The sequence below is a fragment of the Equus przewalskii genome, chromosome 7, assembly GCF_037783145.1.
Source record: "Equus przewalskii isolate Varuska chromosome 7, EquPr2, whole genome shotgun sequence".
Lineage (NCBI taxonomy): Eukaryota > Metazoa > Chordata > Mammalia > Perissodactyla > Equidae > Equus > Equus przewalskii.
In genome coordinates, this window is record NC_091837.1 from 8,770,646 (window position 1) to 8,792,167 (window position 21,522).

General features: G+C 45.3%; 1 protein-coding gene across 3 annotated transcripts in view; it reads right to left on the reverse strand.

The window, feature by feature from the left end:
• Nucleotides 1–21,522, reverse strand: part of KREMEN1 (kringle containing transmembrane protein 1) — a 65,349-nt gene extending 43,827 nt beyond the window's left edge. For all 3 annotated transcript variants that reach the window (XM_070628662.1, XM_070628661.1, XM_070628660.1), the window contains exons 1-2: nt 21,218–21,522; nt 1,267–1,429 (exon numbers count right to left, since the gene is read on the reverse strand). In XM_070628662.1, coding sequence (XP_070484763.1) covers nt 1,267–1,429; nt 21,218–21,314 — 260 coding nt within the window. In that variant the 5' untranslated portion in view covers nt 21,315–21,522. The remainder of the gene's footprint in view (nt 1–1,266; nt 1,430–21,217) is intronic.

A 21,522-nucleotide genomic window follows, 5' to 3' on the forward strand; every position in this document is an offset into this window, starting at 1 on the left:
TTTGGGAAAGAGGTAAAATGGGGGACTTTATTTAAACAATATGGATCTGTAGGGTTTGAGAATCTTTTTTTGGAAAGCTTTTAATATTTTTATAATAATAAACTAAAAAACAGTGCAACAGCAACTATGGGGGAACAGCCAGTTGGCACAAATTAGGACAGAGGTGAAGGAAAGGCACATGCTAAAGGCATAGGGATAAATATAACGTGGATTACAGGCCTGATGACTTCAAGACAACCTCCTGGGTCCTAGAGTGTTAGCAAAGGTGTGTAAGGAGGGCAGAGGGTAAACAGTGTGGCACACGCAACGCAGGTACAACTATGTTGGCTCAGCTGAGTCAACAGTGCCGTGGTCGAACCATACTGGTAGAACCCAGGACACAGTGTGTAGCTCCAAGTATAGCTCAGTGATCACTCTTCCCTGTCCCAGTGGCTCAAGAGGCTGCCTTTGCACCTGTCCTAATAATAATTAAATTCAACAAATTGCTGAACTGTGAGTCACGTTACCAAGATCTTGGGCGTAAACAGCTACAATGTAGCTATAGCCAAATGTACTTAGACTCTTTGCTCTGGTCCCTTTAAACCAGAGACTCTTAACTTGTTTTGGATCACGGATAACTTTGAGAATCTGATCAGAGCCATGGATCGTCTCCCCAGAAAATCGCAAGCACATATTTGAAGCACCATGGATTGCAGGTTAAGCGCCCCTGCTGGAGTCAGACAAGAGGTGAAGAGCTAAGAAACACCTTGGTCTATCGAAAGGAAGGAAACAGCACAAATCTGAGGGCTACAGCTGCTCTCAGAGCAAGGTTATCCTGGGCTGGCAGGAGGTGCGATAACACAGGGAAGCTTCCTTTGCTCAGAAACAGGGAGATTTGGGGCACAGATGGTGTACTGCCTGACCACCACGTTCACAGCAGCTCAAGAAGCTGTGTATTGTCCATTGGTAGTAGGGCCAGCTAAGAAAACCCTCCCAAAGAGACATGTTAAGTGATCAGACAAGAAAGCAGAATTCTGAAAACCAGAACTTTGTATCAAAGCAACTCAAGTTGAAAAGAGTAGTAGATTATGTGTGTGTGTGTGTGTGTGCGTGCATGCGTGCACACAAGGTGTGGGAGAAAGATTTTTTAAAATAGTATCAAGAAAACCCTTCTGAGTTGGCCAAAAGGGAACAAAGAAGTTTTCCCTAGTTGTGAGCAAGGTTGGAAGGGCTTGGAAGAGGAGATGAGAGATTTTATTTTTAAAGTCCTGTGTGGTCCCATCTTACCTGCAATAGTTATGCTCGCCCAGGCCCCCCTCCCCGTGGGGGTATTTCAGAGTGTTGTACGGATGCTGGAAAGTCTCGTTCCAGAACAGACATGGCTTCCCGCCTTGTGGTGCTGTCCAGTTCTGCATTCCCCTATAATCTGCACCATTGGCTGTGAAACATTCTAGGAGAAAGAAGAGACAGAGCAAACTAATTTTCTGGCAACATCTATAGTCTCCTCCCTCTCTGAGTGATGTTTTATTTGTTTTGTTTGGATCAAGCTGGAAGTGGATAGTGTCTTGCTAGATCCCGGACACAGCGAAGTTAACATTGGTAGGGCTGAGTAAATCTGAAACGAGGTACCCTCCAGATGCTAGCTAATCTTGGCATTAGCTTGTCTACAGACACATTTTCCCCTAAAGTATACAGATCCCAACTAGGATATAAACAGGGAGGTGAAATGTAGGGAAGCCTATGAAGTGAACCAGGAAACCCCCAAATCTGGGAACAGTTGGTAACAGCCATCCACGAGGAATTCTGGGTGCTCGGAGGGGGTCACCGCTCTCACCATGTCTCTGTGTGGTAACTGGAACCAGGTCACCAGCTGTAACTGAGCTCTCCCCTACAGTCTGAAAGGCTGCACTGACACTTGGATTTAATAAGACCATCGGATACAGCAATGCTTTGGAATCTCAATCATACAAGTCTGGGAATGACTCGCATTCCCTGGTAATGAAGAACAGTCCTCCCCACGCCGTTTAAGATAGAGGTGCAACAAAACAGTCAACAGGAGGGAGGAGGGGCTGAGCTGGCATCTTCTCTTACCTCTTTCTGAAATTTTTTCCTACAAGACACGTTGAATGTGGTCTCAGGTCCATTTACTAAAATGACAACATATTTGCAGGTGCAGCAATGTGCTTCTAAAATCTGCTTCTCAGCCTTTGGGGGGATGGGAACTGAGGCTGATAGGATTTCCCCCCACATATTGCATGCATTAAACTCACAGAGGTTCATGAGAAAGGCACGGTACAAAGAGCAATTTTTAAAAATTAGCTTAGTTGAAACTGACAGATAGAAGCACTTCAAACACTTCTTTAAGATGTATCACCAGGAGCCTGACAATCTGGGGGAGTTACGCTAACATTCTTAGCTTTATTTCTTTCCTTCTCCTGGCACACACTGACCTGTGACTTCCGGTATGAAGGACTCTTAATGCTGTCTCCTGTTGCAGTGCATATGCCTACTCCAGCCTAAGCATGTGTACAACAGGAGCGCATCTATATTCTGGAAGATATTTCTCTTAATATTTAAAATCTATCCATAGACCGTCTCTCTTCCTGTACCCCGTTCCTACCATTATCTGGGCCCTGCGTTTTATCTGGAATAGCATGGTTTTATGGACAGCCAAAATAACCTAGAATGCCAGGCTGCAGAGAACACCCTAGCAATTTATCATGTGTGGCGCAACATTCATATGTTACAATCAGTGAGACTCATCACATACCATAACGACAGACTCTCTACCAAGAGTCTGCATAAATAAAAACGTTCAAAGGTAACTGAGGAGGCATCTCAGTGCAGCACAAAATACACTGACCCGAGGCTAAGCTTCTCATCCTAGACCTGCTGCTGACCAGCTGCGTGACCTTGGACAATCCATCATCATCCACATCTCCACTAATGCTTATGTAGTGTTTTACTGTGTGCCAAACTCTAAGTGCTTAACAAATAACTCACCACCTACTCCGTTGGGAGGTCCCTTAATGTGCCCATTTTACAGATGAGGCAAGTGGGGCACCTAACGGCACCCTACACTGCCTCTAATAGAACCCCTTCGGCATTATCCTTCTTTCCCCATCCTCTCTCCCACCCCGCTTCCCACTCACCAGCAAGTCCTGTTGACTTTCTTAAAATATACACCCTGAAACCACCCTCTCCTCTCTATCTTGGGTGCCACCACTTTAGACCCATTCACCATCAGAGAACAGTACAGCCTTGCTCAGGTCTCACAGCTTCCACTGTGGAGCTCCATTCTCCACACAGTGCTCAAAGTTCTCAGGAACACATGAGCACTGGGAACAAAACCCAAACCTTTCATCCTTGTCTGCAAAGCCTCTGTGATGTGGCCCCAGGCCCTCCCTCCCACCACACTCTGAGCTCCTCCCCTAGTCACTTGCTGTGCTCTAGTCACATGGGTCTGCTTTTAATTCTGTAAACACACCACACTATTTTCTGCCCAAAATATTCTTCCCCTAATACTTTCCATCGCAGACTAAATGTTACCTCCTCACAAAACCCTTCCCCACAATCTCCACTCCTATTTTTCTGCCCTTCATTTGTTTGCTTCATAGCACTTTTTATCACTAGGAATATACATGGTCTGCTACAGAGAGACAAGGAGGGAGACAGAGCGACTCTGCATGTGTGTGTGTGTGTGTGTGTGCATGTGCATGCACATGCATGCCACACCAGAGCCCTATCCCAACCCCAGGGGCAGAGCGGGACCTGGGAACCTATATTTCTAAAAAGCTGCCCAGGTGATTCTTTTAAGTAATTAGGTTTAGAAACCACTAGACTAGATGATTCTAAGAACATCAAGCCAGTCTTTGCCAATTGCTAAAATTTTAGTCGCTATGTGATAATACATCTTTTTCTCCTATCACAAGTGGTTGAGGGGTGGCCCAGGAGTCAGAAACGCAGGCCAACCAATGGAAAGCCTTAGCAATAGAGAGCAACCTGCAGGGCGGTGGGGTCAGTGTTCCCAGAGGCTCAGAGGACTTGCTGTGTAATACAAGAGAATGTGGCAGTCATCCACACTGTGTCAGTCCTCATGAATGGGGTGAGGTGGCATCGAGAGAGGGAACAGGAAAGTGTAGGCTTATTTACCTTAGTCTATTTCTCCCAGACCCAATCTTGTTCTCAGATACACTAGGGAAATTGAGGCAGTGTACTAGATTTTATGATTTTTTTTTTAACAGACTTGCCCAGTGCATGCCAATTGTGGAAAAGAGCAAGAAAAACAAACTTGTTCTGGATTAAAGTTATGTGTGCATCCTGATGTCATCAGACTACTAGGGTATGTACTAGGTAATGAGGACCCTACCTCCCTTATTTTCTGCGCTTATGAAACTGACATAACCTTTGGCTAGATAAGTAAGGAGTGGCTTAAACCAATAAAAAATAAAATATCACACAGCTAGCTGTATATTTACGTATTCGGTGAAAGAGAATGAGCAAAAGCAATAGACCTAATGTCTAGGATATTATTCCTTAATTCATTCAACAAATATTTATTCAATACTTACTATGTGTCTGGCACTGTTCACAGCACTGGGGCTACAGTGGTGAATATTCTGCATTCATGGAGCTTACACGCTAACAGGAGAGACCCGCTCATAATAAACCAACCAAAATTAACATCAGATAGTGAGAAGCGCTATAAGGAAAAATGGAGTAAGGGGCTAGAGATCAAATGGTGGGGGTTCTCTTTTACATAAGGTGGGTTAGGAAAAGCCTGAAGAGGAAGAGACGTGTGAGCAGAGAGGTGGATGAAGGGAGGAAGCAAAACACATAAATGACATGGGAAGAGCGCTACCGGCAGAGGGCACAGCAAATGCAAACCTCCTGCAAGCAGCAATGTGCTTGGCAGGTTTGGGGAACTATAGGGCAGCTCCTCTGACCTGTCTGGAGCAGGGCGAGCGCGCGGGGAAGGGTGGGTGGGAAATGAAGAGGAGGAGGCAGCAAGGCCAGGACATGTAAGGTCTTGAGTGTCATATAAATTAGATCTTGGCTTTTGTTCTAAGTGTGAGGAGAAGCCATCGGAGGGTTTGAGCAGAGCAATGATACGATCTGACTCATCCTTCACCAGAACTGTCTAGCGGGGTGGAGGAAGAAGTGTAGAGGCGAGAACTCGGCAGGGAGACCAGGTAGGTGGTTACCGCAGAAGGATGGGTTACAAAGAAGGATGAGCTGGACCAAGCTGGTACTGGAAGGGGGGTGAGAAGTGGCTGGATTCTGGTTGTATTTTGAAGGTAGAGCCCAAAGTATTTGCTCGGGGTTTGAACACAGGGCATGAGAGAAAAGAGGAGTGAGGTACAATATCAAGGATTTGGGCCTGAGCAACTGGGTGAGTGGTGATGCCACTTACTACAATGGGGAGGACCCAAGAGGGGCACATATCTTGGGGTGGAATCAAGGGTTTGGTTTTGGATGGGTTAAGTTTGAGACACCTTTCAGAAAACTGGATGGGGACATAGACTAAGCGGATGGGTAGATGAGCCTGGAGCTGAGGAAAGAGGCCCAGACTAGAGCTAGAAATGTGGCAGTAACAGCATTGACGTGTCGAGAGAACAGGATTACCGTGTGTGGAGAGAGAAGACATCTGGGGCTGAGCCCTGGGGCCCTCCAACATTTCAGGCTTGGAAAGAGGAGGGCCTGGCCATGATGACTGAGAAAGTGCAGCCTGGGAGGTAGGAGACAAGCTAAGAAAGTGTATGGGTCTTGGAAGTCAAGGAGCTGGTGTTTCAAGAAGGAAGGAGTAATAAACTGTGAAAACTGAAGAAACTTTATCTCCTCTCTGTCTTCTCTAGCTAGATCCCAATTACTTTACAGAATTCATCTCTGACCCTACCTCTCCAGTGGAAAACTCCAAATCTTTTGTTTTTGGGATTTAATGAAAACAGCCCTTACATTAAACATAAGCCTGAGAGAAAACTTAGTAAGACAGCAGAAAACTTCCATGATAGAAACTTCCAAGGCCGGCATCAAAGCACTCAGAGGATTAATTCTACTTTTCTAAGTTAGTAATTCCTTATCCTTTTCCCCCATCAAAAAATCCTCCAAAGTATGGCATATGGCCTTTATTTTAAAAATTGGAGATGCTAATTTTATTGAAATTCCCTTGAGATAAGTGGAATCACATTAGGTATACAAATCCTCAGCTGAGAATCTTGAGCAAATGGTTTTGTGCAGACAGACCGTTTTCTGCAGGACCTGCTCCCATGCGAAGGCGTGGGGCTCATTCCCATGGTATAAGATCTGAGAGCAAAAGCTGTATGTGGGTGAAAGCTCGATACTCCTTCATTGCTAAGGAAAGCTAGCTGGAGTTTTGGCTCATAAAATTATTCTTGTTCATTACGCCTGGGATTTAGAAGGGTTGGGTATAAAGAAAAGACTGATGGACTTGATAGCATATATATTTTAAACTTTGATATTTATACCTCAAAATCCATAGGATCTCACATACTCACACGCCGTATGTGAAATTATTTGAAGATTTCAATTAATTTAGAGGCATGACCTGTAGAAGACTTAGAAACATTTCCAAATATATTTTCCACATTACAGTTCTCAAAGTCTGTCTACCTAATGATTTAATGGGCAACCATTTAACGGTTTACTAATTGCACACACCGGAACGGAGAGTTGCAGCTTGCACCTCGTAAAGGGACAATGGTTACAGAGCAGTGAAGAGGCCTGGACTTGCACTGACATGGCTGGCTGACTGCAGAGGTTAGCATCACATCTCTGTCAGGACAGAAATGAGCTCATAGTCAGGGAAGAACACTGACCAGCGGGAGCCCTGCTCTGCTCTGACTTGGCCGCTCTCTGCTGTCTTCCTGCACAGCATATCCTTTTTGCAGCTCAAGTTTCTTTATCTCTGAAATGAGGCCGGTTGAGTAGATCAGGAGTCCTAAGCATTTTAGGTACACACACAAACCCCTTGGAGAACTGGTTGAAAGGAAAGGACCTACTCCCCAGAGAAATATCACACACACGACATTTTACAATTTCAGAAGAGTTCATGGAGCCCTTGAAGTCTTCTCTGTAGCCCAAGATCCATTAACTCTAAGTTAAGGGCCCCCTGAATAAGTGATATCCACAGAACACACACACACACAGACATACACACAACACAAAGAGAACTTTACAGGATTGAGGATTTCATTTAAGGGTTAGGACATAGTTTAAATCAAACACTTCTTCTGCACAGAAAACTTCTAGCAACAATGTGGTACAGTGTGGAAAGTGCATGTTAAGGGCTGGAATCAGACCTCGGCTATGTGGTTTACAAGCTACAGGCACTCAGCTAACCTCTTTGAGCCTCAGTTTCTTTACTTGTAAAATGGGGGATTAAATTATCTACAGCTCAGGGCAACTAGAAGAATGTGCAATTCCAGGATGTGCAAGTAAAATGCCTAGCACACAGTAGGTGCCCAATAAATTATTATTATGTAATTATAAAGTCTTAAAAATAATCAAACTTTATTAGAAATTCGAAAGTGTTATAACCATCACGATCACGTAGTTTATTCCAGTCCATAAAAATACTTAGTGATAAAAGGCAAGATAACATGAACGACAGGCACGTCACCCTACTGCACTTCTGTTTACAGTTATCAGGTTACATTATGATAGAAAAAATATATATGGTTTGAACCCCATGTTGAATCCTAGCATTCAATAAGTAAGAGGTAAGAAAAAAAGGTATAATGGAGAAAACAGGTTTTTCCTAATCAAAATTTCAACTGTAAATGTGATGAAACACATCTTTGTTTATATATGTTACTAAAATCACATAATTCAATATTTGTACTTATTATAAGTAAGGACAATGCCAAGTTAATAGAGTCCCAAGCAATTTAACTCTGCCAGCTTGTATGAGTACTACATTTTTAAAGTTCATGTTTAAATTATAACGAAGTGTTCTTTTATAATAATTAAAACGACACATATGCGATAGTGGGAGGAAAGCAGCAGTTAAAAAAGACATTCTATTCCTTGATAAGATATAATAAAGTTAAAGAACATGTTCTCAGTGGGGCTCTACAACTAGGCCATTCCTGATTACACTATTTGTCTGAAACCACACTATTGAGAAATAGAATATTTTTCTCATATTGAGTCTAGAATATTCCTGGTTTTCTGGTAGAATTACTAGTTGGATCTCTATACATGATGTTTGTGAGAGCCACTGTTTTAATCCACTGTTTTAAGTCTCTGTTCTACATAAGACCACACAACATCTCTATTGATCCTATGTTGGAAGAATCTGGCTGGTTTTGGCCTAGTTTGGAATCAAGATGAACCAATAAACATTAAATTCAATTAAAATAAGATGGAAGGAAACACTTTCCAACACGAATATCTTCTGTTCTTTTAAAGATGTCTATAAAATTTGGTAGGTGGGTAGATTATAAAAATACAAGGCTTAGGTAGGAAAATATTTTAATATTTAGAGGGCAACACAATGGCGTTGTCAAATGTTTGCACAACACATCTGGAACTCATGGGTACATCTTCACAGCCTATGCTCCTGGGCAAAATCACCTCTTGCCTTGAGACACTCAAAAGCACTACATGAATGCTTATTTCAGTTGTGTGGAACCTGTAAGGAAAGAGACACATGGCTCTCGGAAGGCAGTTGTTCCCAACTTTTCCCCCACTTCAACAGGGCTGAGGCTATGCTAAGACACTCTCCCGTCTTTAATAACGGCTCCCCAGGGGCCAGCGCATGACCGAGTAGTTAAGTTCCTGCGCTCCGCTTTGGTGGCCCAGGGTTTCGCTGGTTCAGATCCTGGGCATGGACCTAGCACGGCTCATCAGGCCATGCCACATGCCACAACTAGAAGGACCTGCAACTAGAACATACAACTATGTAGTGGGGGGCTTTGGGGAGAAGAAGAAGAAAAAAAAGAAGATTGGCAACAAATATTAGCTCAGGTGGCAATCCTTAAAAAAAATAAAGAATAAATTTTTAAAAATGGCTCCCCAAGAAAAATGATATATGGAGGAAGGTGATTATATGGAGGAATGTTCTCAGGTCTAATTAGAGAGAGGATAGCTGGGGAGGGTGGGGGTTGCATCTTCTATACACATAGTACATACAGAGAATGCCTGGAATAGAGAGGAAACGACACCAGTAGCCGACACTGTGTGGTTTGAGTAAATCACCTGGACACTCTGAGTCTCTGTTTCTTCATCTGTGAAATGAGGGGATTTCAGCCAGGTGGTCTCAATGCCCCTTCACTCTAAACTCTAATTTCAAGATTCTAACAAAATGGAACTGAGGTTCAAAAGTCTAGGGTGACATGACTGGAAAGAACTGATGGCTAAAAATCTCTTCCAGGCTTAAAATTCTCTAATTCTACCTGTTTCTCTAATGGAAGTGAGAATTCTACCATAAAAAATACCTCACCTCCTATGGGGGCCCTCCCTCTGAAGAGGCACTTGAGCACTGTTTTTGCTTAGAAGAAACTACATTTTCGGGGCAGGCCTATGGCGCAGCGGTTAAGTGCACACGTTCTGCTTCAGTGGCCCTGGGTTTGCCGGTTCGGATCCCGGGTGCAGACATGGCACTACTTGGCACACCATGCTATGGCAGGCGTCCCACATATAAAGTAGAGGAAGATGGGCATGGATGTTAGCTCAGAGCCAGTCTTCCCCAGCAAAAAGAGGAGGACTGGTGGCAGATGTTAGCTCAGGGCTGATCTTCCTCAAAAAATTTTTTTAAAAAAATAAAAAAAACACTAGATCTTCAACAAATAAATTGCAAGGAAAAAAGAAAAAGCGGGGAAACCTATAGGTTAATAGAAACCTAACAGTCACATCACCTAAACGTATCTTTCTTAGATCCCCATTTGAACTAAAAACACACGGATGAGACAACCAGGAAATCTGAATACAGATTACTGACTGGATATTTTATGATATTAAGGAATTATTGTTAATTTTTCTAGGTGTGATCATGCTAGTGTTACCGTTACCATGCTTTTGAAAAGAGTTCTTACCATTTAGAGATACAAACAGAAATATTTACAGATGAGATGATATGATATCTGAGATTTGTTACAAAATAATCTAGTTGGGAGAAGGAAAGAGGCACAAATGAAATAATATTGGCCATGGTTGATAATTGTGGAAGCTGGGCAATTTCCTTATAATCTTCTATTCTGCATGTATTCTAAATTTCCCATAATAAACTTTTTTTAAAGGACATCTTGAAAATAGCTACTAACGTGTTGCTTTACAATTAATCTACCTTAGTTTCTTTTCAAGAACTACAAACAGCTTATAAACTTAATCAGCCATAAATTCAGTCATCTAAAATCAAGAGAGACACTCACGTATCTTGTTCTCGGACTACGTATTAACAGTTCAAATGACCAGAGAACAAGCTGCACTTTTGCCAAAGTATAATTACCACAAAAATAATCCCTGTGATTTCTTTATCAGTAGTTTCTTCATTAAAATATCTTTTAGATCTTCCTTTTCATTCAAGGAAGCAGTGTCTTTAAAAACAGTAACAGAAGAAAAGGCCGTGCCTCTCAAAGTTATTTTAACAAAAGAATTTATACTTTTGGAAGGGGGCTTGAGGTCTTCTATTTGAATCTCCAGTTTATCCATCCCTATTAACAGATGCAATACTTAATTACTTAAAAGACGATTCCAAGAACAACTGAACCTATAGCAAGCATAGTAAGCATAGGCCAGAGGTTAAAATTCAGAAGACCGATGAAAGCACTTGAGAGAGGGGTCTTTATTATTTGCTATATAAAAATTTGAGGGGCCGGCCCGGTGGCGCAGCAGTTGGGTGCCCACGTTCCACTTCTCAGCGGCCCGGGGTTCGCCGGTTGGGATCCCGGGTGCGGACATGGCACCGTTTGCCACGCCATGCTGTGGTGGGCGTCCCACACATAAAGTAGAGGAGGATGGGCACGGGTGTTGGCTCAGGGCCAGGATTCCTCAGCAAAAAGAGGAGGATTGGCAGTAGTTAGCACAGCGCTAATCTTCCTCGGGGGGGGAAAAAATTGAAAAGTAAGTAATTATGGAGACAGAGAAGGCCTAGAATTCAGTGCTGCTTGGGTCCCACTCTTCTCCCATCCAGCTCTCGTCTTGAATATGCTCCACTCCTACCCAGGCAGGACCCAGTGGAAAACACGCCATGGTCGTCACTGTGAAGTACACGTGTTTTTGCCAGAACAGTCACCATGAATGTGCAGTAGTGCTTAAGGAATTTATATTTATCACTCAGGATATTATAAACACATACAATCATCAAATTGAAGACCAAAGGATCGTTTTTGAGAAAGAGTCTAGCTCTATATATATATAGACAGATTAGGCCTAGCCTCAGTTAAGGAATGGACCCACTCAGAAGTCACTGGCTCAGCAGAACTCTAATTAATTAACTTCATTAATTAACCATGCATTTTACTGCCAATACCACCAGAACATATTCTATCACACTCTGGTGATGGTACCTCTCTCCATATAATATTTGAGTACAAATGGATCTACTACAATCTTGAAAAAAATTCACACTAGAAATAGTTTTCACATTAGGAAACAGGAAGCATAAGATGTTTTAAAGCTCAAAGTCCAGTTTTCTGAAGGACAATAACTCAGTGCATTATAAGCTAACTCTAAAGGAAACAAAAAACAAAAGATGGAGCACTATTTGAAAGTTCAGGTCTAGAATAGACAGCGCTGGACTCATGGAAACAAGGGCCTCTAAGAACAAGTCCCACAGGGCCTGCTGCCACAGCTCTCATAAGACTTGATCACCTTGAACTGCAACTGCTCAAGAAGCACCTGGCCCTGCTTCCACGAGCCCGCAAGTTTTCTTGAGCATCTCACTCATCTTCGTATCCTCAGCAACTACAGACCACACAGAATGTGCCTGGCAAATGTTAGTTGAATGAGGGAAGCAGGTGTGTGGGGAACTAGGGGAAAAGAAAACCCATTACAGACATACCCAGAGTGCCCTGGGTTTCCTCACCAATTTATGCTTCTAGGCTAGCAATCATGACTTACCTAGCAATGAGCAATGAGAAGTTCCAGGAAAGTTTATGTAAACGAAGTATCTGAAAATCAAATACTTGCTATTTAAACCATGGGAATCTGCTACTTAAAGGAAATCTAGGGTGAAGCCATTTGTAATAGGGAATAATCAACATTCTTCATAATGAATATACATTTTTATATTTTGAGTTTGCTTTAAGCAGGAGACACCTAGCTCAAACCTACACTTTGCCTCATCTTCTCTTGAGCAATCCTACTTCATACTGTCTGAAGCTCTCAGTCAGTCTAAAAGGAGATAAAATAAACTGATATAATCCAGCTTCTGGACAAGTTTCATGAGTGTTGCTTGTGCCCTATTTTTAATTTCAGATAGCAAGAAAGTTCCCCAATAATGGAGTCCTGGAGGGCAGCTCATGTTGCATGGAAGCCAGGCTCTGGGCTATTCAGCTTCCCTTGGTTGATCCAGGATGGCCAAATAATACAAGAATTCTCGAGTGCGGAGCTGACTGCCAAGTAGACAGCATATCTCTAGAGCACATCTTTAAAGCAAAACCTGAAGCAACAGAGTTGGAGTCTTCTATGAATTGGCACAGGCATGAGTCCTAGTCAGAGACGCTGGGCCTACAGCAGGCGTTTGATAAGCACTTGTCAGCTGGTCGCAAGACAAAAGTATGACTCAAGCGACAAGTTTCAGAAGTTCTGGCCAAGGAGACAGTTTTGGGCAGAAGGAAAGACTCAGTGTAGCACTTACTTAGAAACAGGAACAACCAGGGCTGTCATCTCTAGCCACCCAGAGCAACAAAGGCAGACACTGGCCAAGGGATCGATTTGACAGTCAAAGGTTTAAAGTTTCATGTAATGTTTCATGGATCGTGAGTAGGGTTGCCAGATTTAGCAAATGAAAATACAGGACGCCCAGTTAAATTTGAATCTCAGATAAACAATGAATAATTTTTTAAGGTAAGTATTCCCAAATATTGCATGAAACAGACTTATATAAAAAAATTTGTTTCTCTGAAATTCAAATTTAACTGGGCGTCCTGTGTTTAATTTGGCAATCTTAGTCTACAGACAGCAGAAACATACAGTGAATCACAGACCACCTCACTCCATTCAGGTTTCTGAAACATTGTTCAAAGTAGTGCTTAAAGAGCTTAGATATGGATAATGAAGTATCTACGTGTTTAAGAGTGAAAAAGGATGTCGATGAGAGTAGCCTACTCCTAGGCCACAGTGAAGGGAGGGACAAAAGAATACAATGAGGACAGAGAGGGGCCGGCCTGGGGCGCAGTAGTTAAGTTCATGCACTCCGCTTTGGCAGCCCGAGTTGGCTAGTTCGGATCCTGGGTGCCGACTTACACACCGCTTGTCAGGCCATGCTGTGGTGGCATCCTATATAGAAGAGCTAGAATGACCTACAACTAGGATATACAACTATGTACTGGAGCTTTGGGGAGGGGAAAAAAAAGAGGAAGATTGGCAACAGATGTTAGCTCAGGACCAATCTTCCTCACCAAAAAAAACGACAACAAACATTAATCTGTTTAAAATCAGGACAGAATTTCTCGTCTTCAGCACTACTGACATTTTGGGCCAGATAAGTCTTTGTTGTGGGGCTGTCCTGTGCATTCTAAGATGTTTAGCAGTCTCTCTGGCCTCTACTCAATAGATGCCGGTAGCACATCCTACCTTACCCCGAGTTGTGACAATGAAAAATGTCTCCAGATTTTGCCAAATGTCCCCTGAGGGCAAAATCTCCTTCAGCTGAAACCAGTGAATTAGAAGAAATGGTCAAATAAACAGAAAGTGTCATATCCACTAACCACTGGTCATATAACAAAAGATTCTTCTCAAGGGAGAAATTTGCAGCTTGCCCCAGACCCCTGCAAGCCCCTAACAAGGATGAGAGGGCCTGGTCATTTCAGCAAAGACAGTCAGAAAGTCTTCATCTGCCAGAAGCACTAGAGAAGAATCTTTGGTGAGTCAGGCCAGCGAAGCTCTGCATGACAGTGCACACACCAGAGCGAGCAGGGCGTCGTACCCAGCCTTTGAAGATGTTCCTTTTAAGTTAACCTCCCTTCCAACTAAACTTTTTCCAAATCTCTTCCTGCCATTTGGAAGTTGAGTGATTCTCAGCTGAAAAGGCCTGTATATACGAGGTGCAGATGGCAGCAGTTATGGCCCTCACCAGATGCTGCAGTCTCTAATTTGATTGAAAGGATATAATTAGACAACAGAAACACTTTAATGAAAGAGCAAAACATGGAGGGAGGGAAGGATTGAAGGCCCTTAACTGATGCCAAAACACCCACCAGTAATAGAGGCTTTGAGTCTGGGGAAAGGGAAGGGAAAAGCCCCTTAAAAGGACAGTCCCCATCCTGTTTATTTCCCCATAGACACAGGAATAGGGATTTTATTATTGTAGATTTCCACTGTATTTTATGTGGGAACAATCTGATTAAAACCAGAAGAGTCTTCGGAAGAACATCAAAGAAAAACAAATATGGCTTCTGTGGTCATTATTAAAAATATTTTTACCAGCCCAATAATTTTCTTTGAAGATGAATTTTTAGAGATTGAACAGCAGCAAGTAATTTACATACTGTGATGGCCCTGGTTAACAATCCTTACTATCCTAGAAGAGAACTACTTGGTCGCCATGTTTTGATCCAACTTTAGGACACCAAGGAACACAGATGGCCATTAAACATATCTGTTTGGAAGGTATAAAGAGACCATGGAGACGTAGTTCCGTAGGCTGATGCTGCAACCATTTGGAATCATCTTTAAAAGCTGCCTGTGCTGTTTTTACTATTTCCTAGCTTTCAAACTTTGAGTGTGAGTATACTGTTCTGCTTCTAACCAAGAATCTAACCAAACTGAAAGCAATCCAGCCCTCAAAGTCTGAAGTTGCTAATGTGGTGTGACACTCGGGTTTGGAAGCGGCTGCAGCCTCCTCAGCCCACTAGCAGCAGGGCCCCGCCCTTGCGGTAGATTGAACAATAAAAGTTTAATGCCTTGGCGACTTGCCACGGATTAAATCAGTGGCAAGAGAAGCTAGAAGCTGGGCCCAGCAGCGGGGCAGCCCTAAGCGCGTCCTGTCATAACCGGGAAGGAGAGAGGAGACCTTGCATGTGAGGTGGCCTAAAATCTTTTGTCTAAGAGGCGCTTCTTAGCATCCAACTTCATTCCTCTTCAAACTGGTGCAAGTCCAGGCTAGGAAGGTGTTTACCTAGAAAGAGGATTAAAAGGGAGGGGGAGGGGGGCGGTTTCCTTAGAGGAGAAGGCCAGTTTCTGGAGACTGGCTATTTTTGAGGAGTATGGACACCCTTCTGACATTCCTACAATGGCCTCTTTCCTTTCCCTGTTCAGTCTGAACCCAGGATAACGTCTCAGAGATGAGGGCTGGGGAAGAAACAACTGCTATCTTGAGAGGAATACACTAAAGACAACAGAGAGAGGGAAAAAAACAGAGTGACTTTGGGCTGCTACTGCCAGACTAATACTTCTGGGTTCCAGCCGGATTCTCAAGGTCAAACTGAATATGGAAGAATGTCAGTCATTGTTCTCACCCTTTCAGGGGCTGCACAGTGAGCCAGTCAGAAACCCACCTGCCAAGTGGCGTCAGGGCGCTTGAGGAGATCTCACCGCAAAACCTGCAGAGGTAGTCTTTTAAGGGACACGTTCACTTCCTCCTCTGTTGTCCTATTCAGGAGGCAAAAACTCAGGCAAAAGCTACAGACCCAAACTTCCGGCCTCTCTCAAGTGTTTTGCATTAACTGTTCCACAGAACAAACACAATCAACTTGGTATGTTTGAATGTTTCATTTTGTTTTTTCAAAAATGTTTTAATTAAAACAAAATAATCAGCCACGCTAAGCACACTGTCGTCTTTTAAAGGCCGCTTTAAAAATGACGATGGAACCATGGAAATAAAATTCAACTGTTGAATTTGTTTTCTTCTTCTTCTTTTTTTCCCCCCTGTTTTTCTATGTCTCAGGGCTGGTGCCACCTGCTGCCTGGGCTTTCCTCTGAGAAACAGATCTCTCAACGGTTAGTTCCAAGCTCCTTCTGCTTGGTTGAACAAACCACGGGCCAGTTCTGAGGCAGGCACTATTATCTTTATGCACTACACACGGAACCATACTGAATTTCTTTTTAAAGCATTTTTTTAAAAGTCGTATTAAAGATCCAAACGTATGTGTCCGAACTTCTCCCCATGTGAATCTTTTAAAAAATTTATGGTAAAATATACATAACATAAAATTTACCATTTTAACCATTTCTCCCATACCTCTCTTAAAGTTAGTTAATAGTGAAAGGTAAAAGGTTCATTCATTCACCAAAATCAAGCCTCCTTGTCACCATTCCAGACCAGTGAATATTGGGAAAAAATCAATACATACGGACCTAGAGCAGGACCTGGCAGAGCCTGCAGGCCAAATCTGGCTCACTTCCTGTTTCTGTAAGGCCCATGAGCTATGAGAATGGTTTTTAAAATTGAAAATTTTTTTTTTCTTGAGGAAGATTAGCCCTAAGCTAACATCTGCTGCCATTCCTCCTCTTTTTTGCTGAGGAAAGCTGGCACTGAGCTAACATCTGTGCCCATCTTCCTCTACTTTATATGTGGGATGCCTACCACAGCATGGCTTGTCAAGTGGTGCCATGTCTGCACCAGGGATCCGAACCAGTGAACCCCAGGCCGCTGAAACAGAACATGCGAACTTAACCGCTGCGCCACCAGGCCGGCCCCTAAAATTTTAAATGGTTCAAAATGATCAAAAGAACAGTCAAAAGAATATTTGTGACATATAAAAATTACATGAAATTCAAATTTCAGTGTCCATTGAGTCTTGTTGGAAGACAGCCACGCCCACTGATGAACACTTTGTCTACGGCTGCTTTTGCCCTGCAAAGTCAGAGCTGAGTAATTGCAACAGAGACAGTACATGGCCCACAAAGCCCAAATTATTTACTGTCTGACCCTTTACAAAAAATCCCAACACTTGGCCTAGAGCGTCAGATGGCATTACAGGCTCAAAAATTCTAAACTAAAGATAGCATATTGCCCATCATTCAAAAATCCCTAATTCGTATATTGTGCAGCTATTTAAAGCGATGTATTTTCTCTTCCTCATTTACTGCTGTTGATCCATCTATGCTAAATCATTAGTCAGGGTATCAATAGTATCTAAATTAAGTGTACCAACTTGCTATGTCTTAGTAGTGAGTCAAAACGGAACTCCTTTTTTGCTTTAAGATTTACAGAAGGTCTCATTGCCTATCTCAAACATTTAAATAGCCTGGTCTTGGGGCCAAAACAAATTTTCACAGAAAGATCCGAGTTGTTTGATATCATGCCAGTTTTGAGTTTCTGAAAATACTCAAAGCATAGGGCCGGCTGGTGGTGCAGCGGTTAAGTGCACACGGTATGCTTCAGCAGCCCGGGGTTCGCCGGTTCGGATCCCAGGTGCGGACATGGCACCGCTTGGCACACCATGCTGTGGTAGGAGTCCCAATATAAAGTAGAGGAAGATGGGTATGGATGTTAGCTCAGGGCCAGTCTTCCTCAGCAAAAAAAAGGAGGATTGGCAGTTAGCTCTGGGCTAATTTTCCTCAAAAACAACAACAAAAAACTCAAAAGCATAAAAGTAACTGGTATGCGTGTAAGTCCACTTTACTCCTCTCAGCCCCTATGTTGCATACAGGTAATTCTTTTAACATTAAAGAAGCCCTCAGGGCTGGCCCCGTGGCCGAGTGGTTAAGTTTGCAAGCTCGGCTGCAGGCGGCCCAGTGTTTCGTTGGTTCGAATCCTGGGCGTGGACGTGGCACTACTCATCAAACCACGCTGAGGCAGCGTCCCACATGTCACAACCAGAAGGACCCACAACGAAGAATATGCAACTATGTAACGGGGGGCTTTGGGGAGAAAAAGGAAAAAAATAAAATCTTTAAAATAAAAAAATAAAAAATAAAAAAAAATAAAGAAGTCCTCACAAGGGACAGGGCCCTGTACAGTATGAAGCTCTCACTGTTAACTGAACTCATAGCTTTTACGGCAAGACCTACCATTGGTTAATGGGAGGAATTCTAGATGAGGAGTTAGAGGAGAATGAACAGCGACTATAAAAGGCTGTTCCCAGCAAATGTAACCTGAGCTGAGAAGCTCTGTTGATGCATATCTGACAGCCCCCAAATGTAGTGAAACACCCAAGCAGGTAGTTTTCCTTGGGTGGAAAACTCAAATAGCCAAGGTCCATCCAGCCTTCTCTGCTCTTCCTATCTCTCCGCTCTCCTCTACAGTCAGTAAATTCCAGATGGGAGCCCACTTCAGACAGCCCATCAGTCCCATGACCCCCGCTGCCTTCGTCCTTGAAGAGGGAGTCTAGATTCCACCATTAACTTCTATCTTCTTCCTTATCAGTTGTGAAGGGAGGAAGGAAGAGAACCTCAAAGAAAGAATGAAGAGAAGGGAGATCATTTGGGGTTGGCTACACACTGTAATTAGAAGTCACATTGACGGGGAATGAGCTAACTGTTTTTATAAAGTCAGCATTCAAAAATGCAAACCACCAGTAATTTAAATATTACAAAATTGTGCAGAATATAAGTATTGAAATAATTTTTTCCATCCACAAAATTTTAGAGAAAATTACAGTATCAAAAAATATAAAATGGCAAGTTTGGCATATCCTCAGAGCAAAATGTGTTTTTATTTTTCCCCCCTCTGGTGAGGAAGATTGGCCCTGAGCTAACATCTGTTATCAATCTTCCTCTTTTTGCTTGAGGAAGATTGGCCCTGAGCTAACATCTGTGCCAGTCTTCCTCTATTTTGTATGTGGGATGCTGCCACAGCATGGCTTGATGAGTGGTATGTAGGGCCACCCCTGGGACCGAACCAACAAACCCCGGGCCAACGTGGAGCATGCGAACTTAACCCCTATGTCACCAGGCAGCTCCTAAAACGTGTTTTTTATTGGAAAGGATTTTAAAAACTCTTGGGTAGGCTCTAGACAGGATGTGATGCTGAGGACCACGTGCCACCTACCTAAAACAGCTTCTAGAACTAAAGAGGAAAACTCATAAAAGCACTGATGTATCAGGACGGTAGGGAAAGAGCTGGTGAGGCTCCGTGAAGTGGGAACTTGGGACACATCACAAAAAAATTCACAACGATTATTTATTTTTCCCCATCTCAAAGTCCCAAATAAAAGCACAGCAAGGTCTGAGGTTTAAACTACCTAAGAGGTGTTGCCTTTGACCCTCCCTAGCAAAGCAAAGGTGCCTGAGGAGAGATGCCACCTTCTAACAAGCGTAAACACAGAGTTGGCTCATTTAACACTTCTCAGAGCTACCACTCCACCCGTTCCAGAAGGAGAACCACTCTGTTTCCACCCATACCTCTCTCTCCCTAGAGGACATCAAATCCTGACCACACAGATGGCAAAGTGGAGCTAAGGGGTTACTAGGTTACGGTTTTGTTGACATATACTGGCTCTCAGAAAGTTCCTCCTTCATTTCTCACAGAACGGCAAACAGGAGAAGTGATCAAACCTCCGTAGAAGTTTTTTGCCGAAGTCCCTTAGAAAGCAGCCGATCACTGGGAAACCACTTCCTGAGCCTAAGGTTTACGGCACTGAGAGATGCCCCTTCTACCCATCTAAAGCCAAGCTTTGCCTTTTTCACAGGGATTCATCAGACTGGAAGCTCCTAGCATTCCGAGGGCAAATGAGGTGTCTAGCACGCGGTGAACTGCGAAGCACTATAAACAGTCTTATTAAAACATGTTTATTGACTGCCTTCTATGTGCAGATGGGCACCTGCAGCATACCATTTAATCTTCACAACACCCTGAAGGGGAGTTACCATTATCCTTCCTTTACAGAGGAGGAAACTGAAGCTCAGGGAGCTGAAGGCACGGCCCCAAGTCACACAGTAAGGGACACGAAGTCCTATCTTTTTCACTAATCCAAGCGGGTAAGTAAACAAAGCAACTCTGAGTTTTCTTTCAGGAGCAGAGTCCTGTCTTTCCAACATCACAGTCTGCGACTTTGGGTGGAGAGCCCAGAGGCCGGTTTTCCTGCTCGGGCAAATCAGTAATGAACTCTTCCCGTCTCCTTCGCTAAGGCCCAATCCCCACACCCAAACAACCTGCCGAGAAAGTAACCGGGCCAGACAACGCCCTCTCGCCTGCTCTTCAACTTGGAAAGAGTTCTGCTGCAAGGAAGGGTGCGTGGGGAAGCTAAGCCAAGTCCCAACTTCCATCCTGGTCCAGGGCCCCACCTGGGGAGGACCCTGGCCTTGGCATTGGCCTCGGGAGCAGGTGACCCTGTCTAACGTGTGGGGCTACCCTGGAAACGGGGCTCTGTGCTGCACCCTCAGGAGGAGCCCCCTAGACTCTGTAGGGGAGAAGTTTCCCATCACCCCTCCTTTCTTCCTCTCCAGGCTGGGCCGGCCGCTGAGTTATGGGGTAGTTCAAAGCGGCGCCGGGGACGGGAGGGGGCGTCCCGGCGGGGTACAGCGGGGCGTCCCTGGCCGGACCCGCCTCTTGCAGGGCGCGCAAGTCACCTCGAGTCCTCGCGGGGCCGGGATTACAGCGCCGGGCCAGCGGGCGCAGCCGGGACCGGGCAGCGGGGCCGGGCGGGAGGCGCGGGGGTCCGCCGGCGTCAGTGGGAGGGCTGCGGGGCGCGGGGGGGATCCTGGCCCGGGGGTGTCGCCGAGGGGTTGGGGAGGGAGTGCCGCGTCTTGAGGCGGGTGGGGGAGCGTCCCGGCCCGAGGTGCGTCGCGGGAAGATTTAGGGGCGAGATCCCAGGAGGCACGGGGACAGAGGGGGCGTCTTGGCCCGGGGGGACTTGAGCAGGAGGTCCCGGGTCCTGAGACAGGGGACGTCCCAGCCCGGGGGCGTCGCTGAGGAGCTCGGCAGAGGGGGCGTCCCGGCCTAAGGGGCGTCGCTAAAGGACTCCCGGGTCCCGAGGCGGTGGGCACCGGCCGGGCCCGGGGGCGTCGCTGGGAGACCTGGGAGAGTCCCGGGTCTTGGGGCGGGGGACCGGCGCGCCCCGAGGGGCGTCGCTAAGGGGCTTGCAGAAGGGGTCCCGGAGGGTAGGGGCGAGGGGGTTGGGCGCCCCGGGCGGGCTCCGCGCGGGGCGGGCGCCGGGGGTCGCTCACTCACCGGGTCCGGGGCCGAGGCCGGGGCTGGGCGCGGGCCGGGCCGCCAGCGTGAGCGCGGCGGCGGAGAGCAGGGCGAGGCGGGCGGCGGGCGGCGCCATGGGCCGTCAGTGCGGGACCCCGGGGCGCGGCCCGGGGGAGAGGGGGCAGCGCCGGGAGCCGGGGGCGGCCATGGGAGCGGGACGCGGGGCTCCGGCGTGGCCCCGCCCCGGCCGCCCGGCCGCCCCGCCCCGGCCCGCCCTCCCCAGAGCTGCCACCGCCCCGGCCGCCCGAGCCCGCCCGGCCCCGCCGCCAGGCCCGCGGCCGACT